We start from the raw sequence: 22027 nt of genomic DNA on the forward strand, positions 1-22027 counted from the left end.
TGTTAAAGTGCAGCTAAACTTGGCATGTTAGTAAACGTGCCACAATACCTTGTTAAAGTGACCATTTTGTAAAATGTTGCAGTTATTTTACTGTAATTTAACAACATAATACAGATAGACAGAAGAGACATTCATGGATTTATATTTAAAGGTAACTTTTATTTTCCCCCCTGGACCCAGGGAATGGCAGCTGCATACCCCTGCCATACCCAATTGACGCCCCTAAGTAGCGTGGCAAAATAAAGTTTATCTACAAAGATGCATGGAATAAAGTCGATATAAGGTCGTACTATAGTCTGGTTGCCCTATGAAGGCAACCACACTAATAAAAAACTACTAGAGCAGGTCAACCTGGTTGTGCCAGACCCCCTGTCTGTCATCATCATTTATGACATCATGCCTTTTGTAGGCATGTCATCATCATGTCATCATCATATATACCCTTTATATAGAAAACCCGGACAGACCGACATTTGCTTATGTAGGCCTACCCATTTCATGGGTCTGGCAATCAAACCTCGGTTCGAAGTGAAGCGGTGAACTTTTATTCTATGTGTTCTAGAGTTATGAACTCTGTGATCTATACATTCTTTATATTCTGAATGAATTAATGATTTTATCTGGAGGGCCGAATTGTCATGTGAAGCTTGACCAATCCTCAAAGTATCCAATCATCAGACCGGGACGGACACTACACACATACGTACGGACGTACGGACGTACGGACGTACGGACGGACGGACGGACGGACGGACGTACGTACGGGACAGATAAAACCTGTTCATTCTGAACTGAAATGGCCATATATGGACATGGGACACACATTTTGCTTTTTGAAAAAAGCCTATTCATTCTGGACTGATATTCTGGACGTACGGGACAGAAAAAACCTGTTCATTCTGGACTGGAGTGACCATATATGGACATGAGGTGACATACATTGTGTTTTTGAAAAAACCTGTTCATTCTGGACTGAGATGACCATATATGGACATTAAACACACATTTTGTTTTTGAAAAAACCTGTTCATTCTGGACTGAAATGATCATATATGGGCGTGGGACACACAAAGCCACTCATTGGAAGCGGTTTTCACCGCTTCAAAAAAAAAAAGGCTTGAGGACACCGTATTAAACGCACACGTATTAAAACAATTATAGCTGCTAGAGGGGAGAAATACTCAAAGATAAAGATGCTCATTGATTGGTCACTGAAGTGCTGTGCCAGGGACTCTCTCAGCCAATAAAGCGCTCCCTGGAGAGATCTGTGCTTTGTGTGGAAGTCAGACGGAAGCCGTGTTTATGCTTTGCAGCCGTTTTGCAGCTGAATAAACACATTACCACCACAGAGGTGTCGCACCAAATTCTGGGCCCCATGGGCGCAAAGATTCACTGCGGGCCCCCGCGCAATTATTTTGTGCTTTAACTATTGAAAAATAGCAGAATATAATATAAAAGATATAAGCTCACAGCGTGGCACTGAGTGCCGCGCTGCAAGCTTGTGGATCTGCTGTTTTTGATGTTTTCTATGCTCAAACCTTTTCACGTGAAGGACCCCCAAAATGATATGTGTTTGGCCACAGACACCCCCATCTCAAAATATTTCGTTCCAGTGACCCCCCAGAAGCAACATTTAAGTTACAAATGTTCGCTTAAGAAATAAAGATTTGCACACATCTTCACGACTTTTTCAAAAATGGCAGATCTACAAGCTTGCAGCCCGGCATTCGGTGCCGCGCTGTGAGCTTGTATATCTGCTATTTTTCAAAAGCTAAAGTATAAAATAATTAACGCCCCTCCAACTTGGGCCCTAGTAACTCAGTCCCACTCCCCCCCCCCCCCCCCCCCCCCTCCTCCTTGTGACACCCCTGTTACCACAACAGATGGAGGGGAGGGGAGGCTGGGAAATGACCTCGCTTCCATTTTATACCTATTAATTTTTCTACAAACAAAACCGCTAGGCACTTATTATTTTTTTTCATCTCCCCCGCCGGCGCACCTATAGGGTTGATCAATCTTTATCATTCGGCAGCTTATGTCACGTTTTATGTGCTGCCACTGAATGGTGGTGGTGCCCCATGGGAGAAAGGAGAAGTAGTGTTATTGAATTAAACGGATAAAATAATTGAATCCCCGCCGCGGAAAAAAGAAAAAAGTTTCAAGACATTAAACAGCGTGAAGTGTGAAATTGTAAAGATTTGAGCTGACAAGTTGGACAAAGAAAACTGATTTTTGGGATAGGAATGAATACATCGCTGACCCATGGTTTTCAGAAACGTTTTACCAGTGAGATCGACTGTTGAAAAAGTGTCTTGCTCTTTAAAATCAGATCATCGCATACGACTTTGAAATTAGCCGACCAAGACCACAACGTGTCACATCCGCCACACATTGTGAGCTTGCGAGACTCTTCTCCCCTCTGACTCCCAAACTGTGGAAGGAACTCCCAATTGCAATTAGAACTGCAGACTCACTTCAAATCTTCCTCCATCATCTGAAAAAGACTCGCCTCCTCAGACTCCACCTTAGCCTGTAGCACGTGGGTCTTAAACAGGAGGTCCTCCAAATCTTCCAATCCTTTTTATATTAACAACTTGAACCCTAGTGTCCACATTCTGAGAACTGTAGCCAAAATAGCAGATCTACAAGCTCACAACGCCTCGCAGCGCGTAGAGCTTGTAGATCGGCTATTTTCGGCAAAGAGGTTTGGTGTAGAGGGGAAAAAAGAGCAGACTAAGTACAGAGTAAAAGGTCAAGTTTATTAGGTAATAACTGCTCAAGTGGTGTTTGAAAACACAAATTGATATGGATCCACTGATGATTGTGCTGTCAAACGATGAAACTATATCTATGAAAAAGGTTGTGGGGGGTCCCTGCTTTATCTCTCTCTCAACTAGGGGGTCCTTGGCCTGAAAACGTTGAAGACCCCTGCTGTAGCACTGCACTTGCCGCAGCACCTTGCCTCGGCAACCTTGCAGGCTTATGCCAAGGTTAAAACGTCATTTAGATAGCATGTTATGTAGACAGATGCCAGGTCAATCTTGACCTGACATCCTATAGTGTGTATAGTTTCAATGTAGGTTACAGATCTTTTGGATATTCTGCTGTTATATGATAGGTTCTTGGTCTACCTATGATCCTAGATTCCTATTTCTATGCATTTGATGTATTACCCTGCGCTCTCCTTGCTTATTATGAATCACCCTGGATTAAGAGTGTCTGCTAAATGCCTAAATTGTAAATTGTGATTGTAAATTGTATTCAGATGTGCCATTTAAAAACTTCACACGTCCTGCCGGGGAAATCTCGCTCTTTCGACAACGGAGCGTCGGCAGGTTAGCGACTCTGACTCACCCCATGGAGGTTAGGGTTAGGGTTTGGGTTAGGTTTGGTTGTCGAAAAGATGACATGTAGAAACAGCGACACGCTCCCGTCCTGCCATTGGGAAGACAGTAGATTTACAGGGGATTCGCAGAAACAGAGTTTGTAGATCTATTTTTTGCAATTTCTATGACCTTCTCTGAGTGTGAAGTTTAAAACTACTTATGAAGGTGGATTCTGCTTTTCAATGGGAATGGAGTGGTTTCTTGCCATTTGCGAGTTTCTGCAAAAATACGCTCCATTCTCCATAAAAATTAGAAAGGCAAAACAGGGAAAGAAACCTGTGGAAAAAATGCATTTGCAGGACATTTTCAGGAAAGGAGCAGTATATACTGAAGAGTTGAAACGGCACGTATCTGCTATTTTCACTGTGTAACAATTCATACATCGAAGAAAAAGACCATAGTCTTCTGTGCTGTTCCTGTCCCCAGTCATATCTTAAAGTGCCTGTGGTGACGGGGGAATTGCGTCCACAAAGAGACAAATAAGGACAGAGCGAAAGCTCCATCAATGGTGCGAGAGCCCAGGGAATGTTTTTTTGCCTTCCACAGGAGAAAAAAAAAGTGATTTGAAGTAGCCCCATGCACTGAGATTGAAATGATCTGCATCTGATTAAATTTAATCCATTTTTATACAAATGTAGGGCACACTTGCTTTTTCCAAAAAAACAAAACAAAAAAAAACATGAGCAATCCATATTATATGCATAAGCTTTTTGATTACATCAAACCCGAGAACCAGCGCTATATACTTATAATAATCTTATGCTGTATAATCAGCAGAATGTGATTATTTTGGCCTGTGGCCCAAGCTGTGCCTGGATCATAAAAATTGCACTTCCTTCTTCTCAGTATCTATAGTAGAGAAACATCAAAATATGTGAATATGGTACGTTTTCAAAGGAATCATTTACAATGCGAGAATTGCAAAAAAAGAGAAATCTTTAACTCCAATGCCACCCAAAGTCAGCACACAGGCCTAGTTAATGCAATAGTCTCAATCTTGCTTTTGAAACATATTGTGCGTTATGCTTTGTGATGATAAGCCAATTGTCAAAATATTATTTTGTTTTCATCTCTTATTTTGCTTTGTCTTTGTTTTATGCATACTAATAGTCATACTTTCTTTTTGACTTGAAACAAAGTTGATAAAACGTGTGTTGTTTTTTCTACCTGCCAGTGGAAGTCTGGGTATGCAGGTTTCACTGACGTACGCTTGAGACTCTGCTTCATGCTGTGTTGTGTGCTGTTGGTAGATTAATCATTCAGTGCCAAGGCACGCTGTCATTCAGGACACATTGTTTAAACACATGCCTCAAAAGAGGCCTGAATATGAATGATTCTCTCCTCCTGTGAATGGTAGAAAATTAGTATTACATCCCTCCGGATGGAGACACACAGAGTCATCAAATTATTGTCTTAGGAATGCAACAAAAAATAGCTAGAAAGATGCAATTCTGGGAAATTGCAAGTCCATTCCAAGATGCCAGAGGAGCCGATGAGATCTGTCAGGGCCAGGTTAGACTAGGTCAGCGTTAGGTTAGACCAGGTGACTTTGGGCCAGGTCTGTCTTGCAAAAGAGAAGTTTCAATCCCAGCCTAACTAACTTGGTTAAATAAATAAATAGATTTTAAATGAGACAGGCCTATAATAAAACAGATGCATGGGTTTTAGCAAAAGATTATAAAAAATAAATAAAAAGTTTACATCACCCGGTCCACCCTTTCAGATGGATAATGAATGAACCACTAACTCGACTCCCTGTTGCCATCGAGCTGACAAATCGCATAATGAATCACTTCATTTAAAAAAAAGCTTGTGTTTGCCATCTGATAAGATGCCAATCATAGCCATGCTCTTAATCATATAGTAATTTGTCAATGGCTCATAACTGATGAGCACTGGGATAGCATTCATTACATCCACGGCTCGACTGCTGCAACCACATCCTTCACGGGTGTCACCTCTATAAAGTCCTCAGTGAACTCCATCCAATATGTTCACAACTCGTCGCTCAACAGTCAGTGCCATGAGAGACCACACAACACCAGTCCTCTATATCAGGGGTCTTCAACAGGGGTCCGGGACTCCTAAGGGGTCCTCAGAGTTACTACACAGGGTCCTCCAAATCTTTGAGTGATAGAAACTTTTTTTTCTGCTTTTTTATATTACCCACTTGAACCCTAGCGTCCATATTCTGAGAACTTTAGCCAAAAATAGCAGATCTACAAGCTCACAACTCCTCGCAGTCGGCTATTTTCAGCAAAAGGTTTTGGTGTAGAGGGGAAAAAGAGCAGACTAAGTACAGAGTGAAAGGTCAAGTTTATTAAGTATTGATGGTTCAAGTGGTTAAATATCTGAAAACATACACTGATGATCAAACAATGATGTCAAACCCTAACCCAGCTGTCAAACAATGTAACTATATGGAATCTATTGTAGGTTCTAGGTTGTGGGGGTCCCTGCTTCATCTCTCTCTCAACTAAGGGGTCCTTGGCCTGAAAACGTTGAAGACCCCTGCTCTATATCTATAACATTGGTTCCCAAACCTTTTAGCTCGAGACCAAAATAAGAAGTTTGATGTTTTACTGGGACCCAAACAGTGAAAATAGCAGATCTACAAGCTTCTTTCTCCGCCAGGTCGAAGGCATGGGGAGATGTTTTGCACCTTGTCCGTCCATCCGTCTGTTACCAGCTAATCTCCGGCGCTGTTGGTCGCGGCCAAACTGTGCACACACGGTCACGCTGTGAGCGTGACACGTTGTGAGTTTGTAGATCTGCTATTTTTTGGTGAACGTTCCCCCCCCAGAATAGGGATAAGAGGGATGATGGGGTTCAATTGGTTAAATGTCAAGTACAGTTATTTTCAGTCTGTTCTATAATGGAAACTGACATTGTTTTCTCGTGACATACTGCATCTTATACAGGTAGGTATAACGATTTACATAATATGACACAAAGGTGCTATAAAGCAACAACGTAATTCGGGGGGTGCCATGGATGAAAACTTTATTTACAGCCAGGGGAGCCCCGAGCTAAAGACCCCTGCCATAGAGAGTGTTATACTGAGAACTTGCTGACGCTATTGACCAGAGGTACTCAAAACCCAGCCTCTTCAGAATTGCTTTCCCCACCTCAGGAGTGCGAGGAGAGGGGGAGGGAGGGAGGGGGGTAGGGTAACGTCACCTCAGGTGCTGCTGCATGAGGTTAGGGCCAGGGCGCAAGACAAGCTACAACCACAACCGATCAAGTTTGCAGCATTCTTTGTGCACGTGCATTGCACAATGCACATACACACAGTACAGGGGTGCACTGGGAATAAACTTGTTCAATTTCTTTGACCCTTTCTACTGAGCAAAAAAAGAAGAAAGAAATAGATGTTGGTTGTAATAAAACAACAGACTGAAGGAGTTCATTCCCGGATGGTTCAAACGGCTCTTGACCACAATCCAGGCATCACTCATGTGTGAACACACACACACACACACACACACACACACACACACACACACACACACACACACACACACACACACACACACACACACACTATAAAACCCTCAGTGCTAATTTAGCTCAGAAGAAGTCAAAAGGCCGTACCTTTTTACCCAAAACGTTGCCGTGATGGAAAGGATTTGAACCCGGTTACCTGTGCAAGTGCAGATTTTTTAAATAATTTTTCTTCCATAGTGCCCGAGGGCCGGTACAGTTGTGGGGTAGGCTACTTTTATTTTACTTGAGTACTTTCATTTTTTAATTGGCTACTCTAATCCACTTGACTTACTTTACTTATAAAGGGTATGCGCATGCATAAAGTGAGTGGCAAATCGAGTGGCAAAGTGAGTAACATTGTTTAACGTTGTTATCAGATAGGACTTCTCTGGATGGATGTATGGGCTGTCAAGGCCAGGATTCGTTTTTTTGCACTCGGTAGGTGTTCCCACTTTCCTTTTGCCCCGTGGACTCCAGTCCAGTGCTTGCCTAGCGATGTTGTCAGTGGCTTTTCTGAGGGTGTGTCCAATCCACCCCCACACTTCCTTTTCTTCACCTCCTGGCTGAATCTGGTTGGTTCTCTCCAACAAGCTGGCGTTACTGTAGATATTCTGTCTGGCCACCTGATGTTAAGGATGCGATCTTAGCCATTTGTTGAGAAAGGTCTGGAGTTTGTTGGTGGTAATGTTGGTCACTCTCTCCATGTCTCTGATGTCTGATCCATAGAGGAGAATTGACTTTGACGTTGGTGTTGAATATTCAGATCTTATTATTGGCGGGTCATTGCCTTGGAGTTCCATATGTGTCGCAGCGTGGTAAAAGCGTCTGGCCTTGTTGATTCTGCTTTTAATGTCGTCTTCTGAACCAGTGGTTCTCAACCTTTTCGGGCTGCGACTGGGACATGTAGATCTGCTATTTTCACAATTTCTGCCTCTAATATCTGACAATTAGGCCAATGTTTAATTTGTCATTGCGACCGTCAGGGAGCAGTTTACTATGAAAACCTCCACCGGCCGTCCGTCCGTCCGTCCGTCACACTTTGTGACCATCAACAAACGTCACACCTTTGTTGATGTTTAAATCGAAGAGTCTTGGTCAAATACTTCTGTTGGTTTCTGCACTGATCATTTATACAATTCAGCTGTGTTTGCTCGTGTCATCATGATGAGGTCATAAATCAGCCATGCCCAAATATAGATTTTACGGGTTTACATGCTTACTCAGTTATTCGTTATGTGAAAGTCCTATGACGTCTATGATATCTGACATCATCATACATACATTCCCTTTTATGCCCATAAATGGAGATCCCCTCTGTAGAACCAGCCACTGACATCACTGTAATGTCAGGGGAACCAAATCCCTTTTATGCCCATATATGGAGATCCCTGTGATGCCAGGGGAACCAAATCCCTTTTATGCCCATATATGGAGATATGGAGATCCCCGTGTTGCCAGGGTAACCAAATCCATTTTATGCCCATATATGGAGATCCCTGTGATGCCAGGGGAACCAAATCCCTTTTACGCCCATATATGGAGATCCCTTATGTCATCAATATTAAGCCCATATCTGTGAATATCTTTGGGTACCAGATGTCTCCATATATGGTTAAATGGTCCGATATACATCACTGGCCAGAAGACCAAGAAATGGTGCAACCTCGCCCTTTGCTTTTCTCCCTATAGGCATCTTACTGGTAGGTAGTTTAATGAGGAATGCAGTATGGTGGTAGGTAGGTAGTTATGGCCTTTGATGTAAGATTTTCACTTTCTAGGATAACTATATTTGCTATTCCCAGATGATGCCCTTTTAGGGTACCCCTCATGCCCATATATGGAGATCCCCAGGCTTTACTAATTAACATAAGTTTTATGCCCATATATGGAGATCAGTGTCCCAATGTCATCAGATATATGGGCATAAATGGACACAGGCAAACTAGATGGGCTGTATGGATATCCAGATGTGTGATGTAAGTGTTTTATTCCAAATGTGGCACCCCACAGACATATTTCCAGAAACAAAATCCCTTTCATGCCCATATATGGAGATTTCTGATGTCATCAATCCCAGGCCCTGTAAAAAACATGGTTGCTATGGTATGAGCAACTTATGTCTCCATATATGGAGATTCAACTTCAATGAGTAACCATGGCAAACTGTCAACTGCCCGTATGTCTTGATAATTGGTAAAACAAACTTTTGGCCTATTTGTGGAGATAAGTGACCAACGGTCGCTTATCTCCCGATTAGGGAGTCTTACTGGTTTTAGAGGTATTACCATAAAGTCCTTACATTCTCACTTTAGAAACATGCAGCTACCCTCTATACACTTAAACTTAATGTTGGTTTGTTTACTGATGAATGATAAAACAATGTTAATTTCTGGGGACCCCCCAAAATAATGTGGGGTCCCGACCCACAGGTTGAGAACCACTGGTCTGAGCCACCATCTTTGCCTAGTATACTCCCGAGATCTGTGAAATCTAATCCACTACAAGAGTGGGAGTGGGACTGAGTTACTAGGGCCCAAGGTGGAGGGTCCTTAATTATCTTATTGAAAGATTGTAGATCTGCTATTTTTGAAAAGTCGTGAAAATGTGTGCAAATCTTTTAATATATATATATTATATACCTATATATTTTTTTTTTAAGCGAACATTTGTAACTCAAATTCTTCTTCTGGGGGGTCCCTGGAACTAATTTTGTTTTAGATAGGGTCTGTGCTGTGGCCAATTACATAATACCTTCACATGAAAAAGTTTGAGCACCACAGACATAGAAGCATATAGGTTTTTCAAAAAATCTTAGAAGGATTTGAAATATTCAAAGACTTGCACAATTTTTCAAGATCTTTCAAAAATAGCAGATCTACAAGCTCACAGCGCGGCACCGTGAGCTTGTAGATCTGCTATTTTTCAAAAAAATTGCACAAATAATGCGTTCCCAGTCTAAACGGGTTAAACCCCCTCCCCCTATGAAGAACATTCATGGGGGGCCCGCAGTGAATCCTTGTACCCAGGGCCCAGAATTTGGTGCGACGCCCCTGCAGAATACCGCCGTGCTTTCCACTCACTACAGTTCAGCACAGAGGCACATTACTGCGCAGCGCCTGTGAACTCTCTTTATATTGACAGTTCAATCATCTTTTGTATTGGATACTTGATTTGCCTCGCCCACAGATGAGGCCTTTTCACACCCAAGATCGAGTGACCAGTCAAGATAATCTCCCATCTCATAGCACAGATAGCGGTTTGTTGATGTAACAATCACTGTAAACATGGCCTCTGAGAAATGTATCGTCATGTATCAACATCAGTGTTGAATTAAAGGGATATTTCACTTAAAAAAAGTAAAATTAGGTCATGTTATCGTCGATTCAGTATTCAGAGATCTCTGTATCTGTCAGTCCTTGTCCCTTTTATGCCCATATATGGAGATCCATGATGGCATCAGTAGGGATGTCCATATTGGTTGGATCAGCGGTTCTACCAAAATAAAATCCCCTCACATGCTGATTAGTATTAGGAATAATAATAATAAGAGTCACAAATCAGCCCAAAAGGCTACTGTGCAATAAAGGAGCAATCTCTCTTGACCTTTTAAATGAAGTGTTTTCAAAGGAAGCCAACAAAATCAGAGTAATAGTAATATGTACTATATTTTACATAGATATATGGTATAATATTACTGTTTTGGCAGAGTAATCCCTTACACTACTCTTTACTGGGTAAATTAATAATATATTACAGTAATATATCACTAAGTAACCAGACTCCCTAATCAGGAGATACGCGACCGTCAGGTTGCATGTATACACAATAATGTTGTCTGCAAAAAGCAACCTCATGGTGGCGCTAGAAGAGGGGAACGTGAAAAATCAGGGGCGGAGGTTGTGGTTTGCCAGCCAAGGAGTGTGGATTGGATAGGGGGCAACGGTGCCATGTATACACAATAATGTCTGCAAAAAGCAAACTCATGGTGGCACTAGAAGAGGGGCACGTGAGAAATCAGGGGCTGAGGTTGTGGTTTGCCAGCGTGTGTGTGTGTGCAAAGTTTGGCATGGATAGGGGCAACGGTGCCGGAGATAAGAGTAGGGCAAAAAGTGTGACGTGACGGACAGACTGACAGCCGGTGGAGCTTGTCATAGTAACTTGCGACCTTACGGTCGCAATAAGTTTCTGCCCAACACTGCTCACAGGGCGTTCATTTTAATGAATTGCATTTTTATAGAGCTTTTCCAAGTGCTCAAAGCGCTTTACAATGGTTCATTCATTCATACATTGTGGAAGTTTTAACTGCTTATTAGTCCTATTCGTTGTCTTTTGAATAAAATCCCATTTAGTTTTAGTCGTATTTTAGTCATGTGCATTTTTAGTAGTCCTAGGGACATTTTATTGTAGATAAACTTTATTTATTCTAGATAAACTTTATTTATTCGAGATAAAATGTATTTGTGAACAGGTTTTTACATTGAATAAGATGCAATTGGAAATTGGTGGAAAAACATTTGAGAGTGGTGCTTGCTTGAGCTTCACATGACAGTTAGCTTGCTGCAGAATTTAGTCACGTCGGCAACCACACTCTTTCTAGTTTAGTTTTAGTCTAGTTTTAGTCGACTAAACATAAGTCATAAATCTGTGGTTGATTTTGTGGACAAAAAAATATTTTAACAGGCTTTTATGGCGTAATGCCAGATTTTACTTGTTTGCATGATGGAAATAGCAGATCTACAAGCTCACAAAGTGATTTTCAGAACACAAAAAACAAAACAGAAATAGTATAGTAAATATATTTTTTTTCTCTAAAAAGATCACACCCAATGTGAAGTGAGCGGTGGTCGTGCTTGCATAACGTCTTCAGGCTAGGATTTGAGTCTAGGATGTACAGGCTATGCTACACAAAAAGGCTACAGACATACGACATATGACATCACTAGACAAACATGATGCTACGTACACACATTTTGCTATGGAAAAACGCTGAAGAAAAAGGCTACAGACACACGAACAGCCACTCTTAGGAGCGGTTTACCACCGCTCTTACCACCGCTCAAAAAATAGTGAAAATATTAGATCTACCAAGCTCACAACGCGTCGCATCACTACGTGGAGGGACATGTTACTCAATCCTCGCTGTACTCCCACAGCTCCTTCTCATAGCATTCGCGCACGTGCTCCAACAGCGCCCTCTGCTTCTGCCTTCCCTCCATCACCTTCTGCATGACGTCCTGGTGACCTACGGCCATCTTTTCCTCCTTCGCCAGATAGCCGGCCATGTCCTTGGCGACGTCTTCCAGACGCGCCCGGTTGCTCTCCAATATCACAGACTGCAGGTTCTCCTTGAGGAAGAAGCCTAAGGCGTAGGTGAACGCCAGTGTGGAGTGGCACCGCCGCAGCTCATCCGCGGCTTTATGTTCGCCCTGGAAGCCCAGGCCCCTCTGCATGTGCTCCATGTAGCGGTTATAATGGAACAGGAACCTTCTCGAAGGTGAGCTGTTGTCGGTCACCTCGCTGGCATCGGTACAAGGATCGCACAAATGGAGCCAAACCCATGGACGCATGCAGAACCAACAGAACTCGGCCGCGCAGCTCACACAAAATATCTTCCGGCTCTTATGCCCTTCCCTTTGTACTTGCGGTTCCTCTTCTGCCATCTCAATGGTGACGTGGCATTTCGGACACTCCTTGGTGTTCTCTTGAATCCATTTTGCGGAGTCACCGTCTAATTTTTGTTCGTTCAATTCCTTGAGCCATTTCCTCAGCAGCTCGCACGTGGCAGGTTCGTGACAGTCCTCGCCGCAGCCGAAGCAGAAGCGACGGCCGCACTTGCAGCTCACAGACTCGGCACCTGGGCGCTGCACTTTGACGGCGTGATTGCAGTCGGGCGCAGGGCACCATCTTAACAGCGGGTTATGCGCCACAAAACTATTTGTGATCAAACGCTGGTGCGCCAGCTCTCCACCCGCGCCCAGGTCTCTCAGGAGGCGCATGCCCGTGACATCATCGACCAGCTTGTCACACCCATGAGCGGGACAAGGAATCTCTCCCGCTTCGTCTCTCGAGTCGAGGAGGAACGCGATCTTGGTCCTCAGGTAACCTCCCAGGAATCGCGTGGAGAACACGTGGCCACACTCCAGGCGTGCCACGTCCTTTTCGGGGAGGTTTAGATCTGCATAGCACTGACACGGCATGTCGCAATCGACCTCCTCGGCGGGGTCGATTGCGCGACGACACTCGGAGAACACCGCATCCAGTTTCTCATCAAAGTACCTTTCCACCAGCTTCTCCTTGTTCCACTTTAGGCGACAGAGCAGGATGCGTGTGACCGTCACCGGGTTCTGGATGACCTCGTTGACCTCCGCGACGCACTCCATCATGCACTGGAAGGTCTGCTCCAAGGTCAGCACTTGGCTGTTTCCAGTGGCGTCCTCGTCACGGTCGTCACACGCCTCCTCCTCCTCCTCTTCCTCCTCCTCCTCTTCCTCTGCCTTCTCTTCCTCCTTTTCCTCTTCCTTCTCCTTCTCTCCGTCCTCTTCCTCTTTCTTCTCCTTCCCTTCCTCCTTTTCCTCTTCCTTCTCCTTCTCTCCGTCCTCTTCCTTTTCCTCTTTCTTCTCCTTCTCTTCCTCCTTTTCCTCTTCCTTCGCCTTGTATTGCTGCTGCTGCTGCTTCTGCTTCTCCTCGCCCTTGGCCTCTTTGCTCGCCGTCCAACTCGTCCACCAGTTCCCGAATACTTTTCCCCAGCCCGTTTCTCCCGGCGTGGCCTCCGCCACCGCCCCTTGGGTGGGTTGCGCCGCAGCGCCCGCCATATAATGTCAGCGCCCGTTGGTCTGTGACTGCTCTTTCTGCTGCCGAGTTATTCTTACGTTGCCAGTGACGAAATGATCGGTTTAAAACTAGTACTATATATATATATATATTCTTCTGTTTCTCTTTCTGCAGTGAAGCTATTATGACGTTAGCAGTGACGAAATGGTCAGGTTAAAGCTCAATCGTGCCACATATAGGCTAACATTCTGTTACTGAGTCGTCGGTGCTGTCGGGTGGAAGCCTTGTTCAATGTTCATCTCATCATCCAAAAACGTTTCCTTTTTAATTTTGAGCGGTGCAAACCGCTCCTATGTTTCACTTAGTGTTAAACTTGACGTCAGCCAGGTGCTCCCCAATTCCCCTGGCGCGGCAGGGGGAGAGCGAAAACCAGGACTACAGGTTAGGTAGTTGGCGCTGGGTGAGAAAATGGATTGCAAAACCGTGGGATAAAAATATATAAAAAAAAAAACATGACGTCAGCACGGACCAATCAAAAGCTGTTCTGATCATGATTATGTGTTAAGCAAACAGAACAGACCAATCGAACACCGTTCTCACCTTAACATCATGGATACAGAAGCTTACGATTGGTTCGGCAGTTTCAGAATGCGCTTAACAAAAATATAAGCACCGTTCACAGCCTTTGATTAGTCTGTTGACATCATGGACTCATAATTAAGAGGGACAGCTCAACAGCTCAAGAGTTAAGATGTCACAAGCTGAATATTGAAAAGCTGGCTCTCCTAAATTTGTTTTTATACATCGTCAATATCAATATAAACCAATTATATTCTAATCTTGGAAATGTTATAATTATATATTTTCCTTTTTCATGTTTGAAGATCTATGCTCATACACATTAAATGACCCACAGTTCGTTGTTGTCGGGAGGAAACCTTGTATGTCCAAAACTGTTCGTTTTGCATTAATGATTTAAAACTGAAGCAGCCGATCTACAAGCAATGCAGTGTGTGCTTGTAGATCTGCTATTTTCACTAGTTTTGCTAATCATTGTAAAGTGCCTTGGATAAAGGCACCATTTACCATTTACAATGTGGTCGCTGATGGGGCAGCGGATAGGGAGCTGTCGTCTAATGAAGGTGAAAGGAAGCTCAACACCTCTGTCATAGTCAGGTATTCTTGGGAGGAAGATTGTTTCACCTCTCACACTCAGTGACTTTGTCCATCATTTATTTGCATTACCACCATGCAGTCGGGAGCTGCTTTCAGGTTTCTAAGCATGCAGCATGACTGGTGCGCCTTGCCTGGCGGTGCCCGCCTCTATCACACACTTCGTTTTGGGAAGAGAGTCTGGGATTGCAGGGAGAGATTCCATTTCTGTGGGGGCGTGCAAGCCCAACCAGAGCACTTAATTGCTCCCTTTCAACTTCAAAGGGGTTTTGAACTGCGGTAATTGATTGAGCCATACAAGTGTCAATAGCTTGTTAGTCAATGAAAGCATCAAATACTACGACCTGTTTGATGTCTGTAATGAGAGTGGAGGGGGGGATGTGTTTGTTTACACACAGACTCGCATGATTGGCTGAATGGTTCTGAACCTGGCCACCACCCACCATGTGCCCCAGGCCTACAGCCCTGATTGGCTAGCCCTTTCATCGGGCTGGTGGAAAAGGCTTATTTAATGTGAAGGGCCAGACTTCACTACAACACCACTACCGCCAGGGGGTGGTGTTGAGTGCAGTCTGTTTTATTAACCAGGCAATGGTGCGCCTAATTTCAACTTGAGGTTATGATCAGGGATTCCAGAGGGTGTGTATACAGTGCCTTTGAGAAGGTTGTCTTTGTCGATAGTATAGTAAATACATTTTTTTTCTTTTTTTTTCTCCTTATTTTATTTTTCTCTCCTTATTTTCATCTATCTAAAACAATTAGTGAAAATATCAGACCTACAAGAGCTTACAACGCGTCGCATCACTACGCAGGACGGGACATGTCACTCAATCCTCGCTGTACTCCCACAGCTCCTTCTCGTAGCATTCGCGCACATGCTCCAACAGCGCCCTCTGCCTTGCCTCCGTCACCTTCTGCATGTCCCTATAGGGACCTAGGGCTGTCTCTTCCTCCTTCGCCAGATAGCCGGCCAGGTTCTTGGCGGCGTCTTCCAGATGCGCCCGGTTCCTCTCCAATATGAAAGTCTGCAGGTTCTCCTTGAGGAAGAAGCCTAAGGCGTAGGTGAACGCCAGTGTGGAGTGGCACCGCCGCAGCTCGTCCGCGGCTTTCTGTTTGCCCTGGAAGCCCAGGCTCCTCTGCATGTGCTCTCCATAACGTGTGTAATAGAACAGGAACCTCCTCGAAGGTGACCAGGAGTCTGTCGCCTCGCCAACCTCGGCACGGGGATCGCACGAATGGAGCACACTCCACGGACCCCTGCAGACCCAACAGAACACAGTCGTGCAGTTCACACAACATATCCTCTTCCCCGTATACCCTTTCTTTTTTCCACAGAAAACGTCTACCGGGGCACGGTGCACAGGGGACCCCCAGTTTACACCATGGACCTCCAGGGGCCGCCAGGCCCCCTGCCCGTTCCTACAGGTGTGGCCTCCGCGGGGGCACGGTGCACAGGGGACCCCGAGGTTACACCTCGGATCGTAAGCGCTTTGAGTTCGCAACTTGCTTAGAAAAGCGCTATAAACATGCAATTCATTATTACCCTTATTATTGTATTGCTGCTGCTGCTCCTCCTCACCTTTGTCCCCTTCGCGCCCACTCGCCATCCACCAGTCCTCGAAGTCTTCACCCCGGCCCGTTTCCTCCGGTGTGGCCGGGGTCTGCTCATTGTTCCGCCGGTCCGTTGTTCCAAGTAGGTTAGGGTTAGGGTTGGGTTTAGGCATAGTTTTACTGAGGTTAGGGTTAGGTTTAGTTCGTCGGCATACCAGCCCGTCGGCATATTGACGCGGACCCGGTGTGGCCTCCGCCGGAGCACGGTGCACAGGGGACCCCCAGTTTACACCATGGACCTCCAAGGGCCGCCAGGCCCCCAGCCCGTTCCTACAGGTGTGGCCTCCGCGGGGGCACGGTACACAGGGGACCCCGAGGTTACACCTCGGAGGTTCACCCCAGCCCGTTTTCTCCGGTGTGGCCGGGGTTTGCTCATTGTTTCGCCCGTCCGTTGTTCCAAGTAGGTTAGGGTTAGGGTTAGGGTTAGTTTTAGGCATAGTTTCACTGAGGTTAGGGTTAAGGTTAGGTTTATTTAGGGGACACGGTGTGGCCTCCGCGGGAGCACGGTGCACAGGGAACCGCCGGGACCGCCAGTCCCCAGGCTGGCGGCCCTCGAGAACCAGGGGCCCCGGCTGCGGTTTAGCTTCTGCCCTCTCTATGGCAACATGGCATTTCGGACACTCCTTGGTGTTCTCTTGAATCCATTTTGCGGAGTCACCGTCTAATTTGTGTTCGCTCAATTTCTTGAGCCATTTCCTCAGCAGCTCGCACGTGGCGGGTTCGTGACAGTCCTCTCCGCAGCCGAAGCAGAAGCGACGGCCGCACTTGCAGCTCACAGGCTCGGCACCTGGGCGCTGCACTTTGACCGCGTGATTGCAGTTGGGCGCAGGGCACCATCTTAACAGCGGGTTATGTGCCACAAAACTATTTGTGATCAAACGCTGGTATGCCAGCTCTCCCCCCGCGCCCAGGTCTCTCAGGAGGCGCATGCCTGTGACGTCATCAACCAGCTTGTCACACCCATGAGCGGGACAAGGCATCTCTCCCGTTTCGGCTCTGGAGTCGAGGAGGAACGCGATCTTGGTCCTCAGGTAACTTCCCAGGAACCGCTTGCAGAACACGTGGCCACACTCCAGGCGTGCCACGTCCCTTTCGGGGAGGTTTTCTACATAACACTTCTGGAAGTCGCAGACAGACCGAGTCTGAGGCGGCTCCTCGGCGGGATCGATGGCCCGACGGCACTCGGAGAACACCAGTTTCCCATCAAAGTACCTTTCCAGCAGCTTCTCCTTGTTCCACTTTAAGCGACAGAGCAGGATGCGTGTGACTGTCACCGGATTCTGGATGACCTCGTTGACCTCCGCAATGCACTCCATCATGCACTGGAAGGTCTGCTCCAAGGTCAGCACTTGGCTTTTTCCAGCGGCGTCCTCGCCACAGTCGTCGTCCTCCTCTTCCTCCTCCTCCTCCTCCGCCTCCTCCTCTTCCTCTTCCTCTTCCACTTCCTCTTCCTCTTCCTCTTCCCCTTCCCCTTCCCCTTCCCCCTTCCCCTTCTCTTCCTCCTCCTCTTCCTCCACCTTCTCTTCCTCCTCTGTTTCTCCCAAAAAGGTCCAGGAGTCGTCATCATCATCATCGTCGTCGTCGTCATCGTTGTATTGCTGCTGCTGCTCCTTCTCGCCCTTGTCCTCTTTGCTCTCCTTCCAACTCGTCCACCAGTTTTCAAAGGCTGCCCCCCAGCCTGCTTCTACCGGTGTGGCCTCTGTCGCCCCTTGGGCGCGTGGCGTCGCAGAGTCCGCCATATTACGCCAGCACCGAGTTATTCTTACGTTAAGAGTGACGAAATGATTGGTTTAAAGCTATAGTCTTCTGTTGTCTTCTGTCTTTCTTTCTGCAGTGAAGCTGTTATGACGTTAGCAGTGACGAAATGATCAAGTTTAAGCTTATATATAGGCCTAGATTCTGTTGTGTCATTATGATGTCACACAAGCTGACCTGATTGGTTGAAATACGTGAGGTGCCTTTATGCCCATATATGGAGTTACCTTTTTGTGCGTCATATATGACGGACATCATAGACTGGCCGCCAAGTACTCTGATAACGAGTGTTACTGCATGTCGGCGGAAACCTTGTTCATCCAAAAAACGTTGCCTTTTCATATTTTTAAACATTTTAAGATAGGGAAAATATAGCCGATCTATAAGCTCACAACTCGTTGCATGCGGTGCATTAAATTGTGACTTGTAAATCTGCTATTTTCATTACTTGTGTGTGACACTCTTCACTCTTTTATGATGAAGTAGCCTATAGGGCATTCATTTAAAGTCAAGTAAAGTTGACGTTTTCTACATGGAGGTTGGGTCACATGTAGTCGAGACAGCTACGCGGCCCTCAAACCTACTCTGCCCCACCAATCTGACTGTCTTTTGAGCCATATACTGTATGAAGAGCATGGTAGCTGTCTGTCTACCTGTGTCCCCTTTATGCCCATACATGGAGATCTCTGTATATGTCAGTTCTTGTCCCTTTGTGCCCATATATGGAGATCTCTAGTTTGTTTACGGTTATGTCTGAGTCATAGTGGCGGGCTCTATGGGCATATCAGGTTTGTTTATGGATATTTATGATTGGCCCATAATGATGAAGTTCCCCGTCATCATGGGCAAATTAGCCAATTTAGCCAATTATGCAAAAATAATCAGTTGTGCAGTCATCATGATTTTATTATTATGATCTTATAATATAGCTTATAATAATATACATTACATTATGAATTATAGTACAGAACACCTGATCCACCTGATATCCCCATATATATATATATGGGCATGCCCATATATGGGGATATCATGTGGATCAGGTGTTCATCATGGCATCAGGCTAAAAACAAATTGCTCAGCTCCATATATGGGCACAAAAGGGGGCATGCCCATATATGGGTAGTCTGGTAGGATTCACCTTGAAACATGGGCTGCAGATTGTTGTAGTGTTTTTGGTTGGTTTCTGTTCTGAATGTTTTGAAGGTTTGCACAGGGCTCTACTTCCTGTATTGTCCCAAAGAAGGTCTCAGCATTCACCAACGTCATCTAGGCTCCATGGGTGGCGGGTGGCCACGTCCGGTGGCCACCCAAAATAACATTAGCGTCTATGAGCACTTCGTCACTTCCGCCACCCAAAAGTGTCATGGCGGCGTCCCATGGTGTGCCAAATTCCGGGTGTTGTCTGTTCCTGCCTAACCTTCCTTGTATTGTCCCAGCTCAGATTCTGAGCCTGGGACAACTTCCTGCCCAGGAATATCATAGTTTTGGCCCAGAGGTTCTTCTCGCCCCCCTAGTGGCAAAAAAAAGAACCTCTGGGAACTCAGATTGATATATGGGCATATACTGTTGTCATCAGGGATCTCCATATATGGGCATGATAGGAACAAGGACTGACAGGTCTGACGCGTTCACCATAATAAATAGCAGATCTAGCAAGCTCACAGCCTCCCGAGCTACAAGATTTGTGTGAGGTTGTTGATGGGTTGTTTTTCAGCGAGTGAAAAACAACAGCGTCAAGTACAGTTTATTGTTGTCGGGTGGAAACCTTGTATGTCCAAAACTGTTCGTTTTGCATTAATGATTTTAAAAGCGATTTAATACTGTGAAAACAGACGATCTACAAGCACCGCGAGGCGTTGTGTGCTTGCAGATCTGCTACTCTCACTAGTTTTGCTAATCATTGTAAAGCGCCTTGGATAAAGGCACCATTTACCATTTACAATATCGTCGTTGTCGGGTGGAAACCTCATATATCCAAGTTTCAAATTTGTACGTTCTTTCACAAAGTAAAGCCCTGCTTCATCATCATACAAGGCCGTCGCACAAAAGTAGTGAATACACAACGCCTTGCGGTGCGAGGCGTTGTGTGCTGTTGAGTGTGCTTGTAGATCGTCTGTTTTCACTAGTTTAAATCCTTTTGTAAATGATAAATGCAAAACAAACAGTTGTGGACACAAGGTTTTCATCGGACAACGACAATATGGATGCTGATGGGGTTTAAGTGGTTAAGTGGCTAAAGGAGGAGGAAACCCAAGGGTGAAAAGACAATAATAATGTTGTTTATCATCACAGGCTTCACACCGCAGACAGACAGCCTTGAACACAGGCATTATTAGGCCCAGTCTGTTGCACTCCCCCTTATTGTGCTGTGCCACCCACATGGGCCCAACACAGGCGTCTTGAGCACTTGTGAATGTAACTCCAACACGGAGATTACAACCCCTTAGGGCACTGTAACTTAATACTGCACTGCAACCCACACCGGAATTACATCCCCCTCAGGGCACAACACACAATATTGCACCGCAAGCGAAATCACTCTCCACCACAAACTTTACACTGTTTGCTTGCTACCAAGACGTGGTATGCAACCGGCACCTGACGATCCTTTGCTTTCGCCTCCCACGTGAGCTAAGATGCGATGTTAATTTTGACAGCAAATTTTGGTTTTAGTTGTAGACTTTTGAATGAAATTTCAGTTAGTTTTAGTCATGTTTCAGTCATCTGAAATGTTTTAGTTTTAGACTGGATCTTAGTCGACAAAATCTGCAGTTGATTTTGTCGCCAAAATACATTGGCCTTTTTGGTGTCGTAATTTCAGATTTTACACTTGGATGCATGCCGAAAATAGACTATCTGCAAGCTCACAATGCGACACGTGAGCTTTTAGATCTGTGATTTTCAGAGCGCCTTCAAACATAAAATTACTTGTCTTTTAGTTCTACAGGATCTCTCCTGTACAAGTCCCTCCTTCTTTCATGCTATTTCACAAATCGTAAAAAAAAAATCAGTCGTGAGATTTTTGTTTTTTTTAATCCCCAAATTACATGTGACAAACAACTTCAAATGGATGTATTTTTATTTTTAAAATCACGTCAATTTCCTGGGGCTGGAGATCCTCCCTCAAGAGCTGATCTTTGGCGAAATTGAGTTTGAACCATTAAAACCAGGAAAGCATCCGTGTCATTTTAGATTTTAGCTACATACAGTGTGTATAGCAACATTAGTTTTTCAGAAACTTCTTAGGATTTATAGTAGAACAGCTGTGGTTTAAGAGTAGTTCTCAAAAATTGCTGATCTACAAGCTTGTACATTACATCTGCGCCACGGCTCCACGGCCAAATACTGTACATATCAATTTGGGGGTCAATTTTTGAGAACCTCTCATTTAGAAGCCATTTGTAATATCGGCCTCAGGTGTTAATGGTTTAACTTGATCTGGCGTGGCTACAACCATGATTCTATTAACCTTTGTTACAGACACAGCTCAACAGCGATTGATTGGCCTGCATATCAGCGTCTGACAATGGGATGAAATTCTGGATGGGCTAATGTTGGCTGTACGTGGCAAGTGCTTCTGTGAGCGTTTTCCGCGAAGAGAATGCACTTCAAATACATTTGTTTAATGACACACTCTTCACCACATGATGGGCTGTGAATGCATGGCAAATCTAAGTATGCAAAGAAGTTTATTTATGTGCTTTTTTGTTAATTAAAAACTAATCTAGGTCAACTTCACCGAGCACCTACTGTACTGTACTAGTAAGCACTTCAAAACAGATTCACCATCTCTCTTGCGAGAGTGTGTTCTCTTTGATAACGCTTTTAAATGTTTTTATAAA

General features: G+C 44.9%; 2 protein-coding genes across 2 annotated transcripts; both read right to left on the reverse strand.

The window, feature by feature from the left end:
- Positions 1 to 12001: 12001 nt before the first annotated feature.
- LOC308280204 (E3 ubiquitin-protein ligase arih1-like) lies at positions 12002 to 13684 on the reverse strand (the record flags this gene model as incomplete). The annotated part of the gene is made up of 1 exon (XM_080720467.1): positions 12002 to 13684. One exon carries the CDS (start codon positions 13682 to 13684, stop codon positions 12002 to 12004), a length of 1683 nt encoding a protein of 560 aa, XP_080576593.1.
- A 1959-nt stretch (positions 13685 to 15643) lies between these two features.
- LOC308280205 (E3 ubiquitin-protein ligase arih1l-like) lies at positions 15644 to 17743 on the reverse strand (the record flags this gene model as incomplete). The annotated part of the gene is made up of 2 exons (XM_080720468.1): positions 15644 to 16073; positions 16911 to 17743. 2 exons carry the CDS (start codon positions 17741 to 17743, stop codon positions 15644 to 15646), a joined length of 1263 nt encoding a protein of 420 aa, XP_080576594.1.
- Between the last annotated feature and the right edge of the window lie 4284 nt (positions 17744 to 22027).

Source organism: Nannobrachium achirus (genome assembly GCF_963921795.1).
Source record: "Nannobrachium achirus genome assembly, chromosome: 24".
In the NCBI taxonomy this organism is placed as follows: Eukaryota; Metazoa; Chordata; class Actinopteri; order Myctophiformes; family Myctophidae; genus Nannobrachium; species Nannobrachium achirus.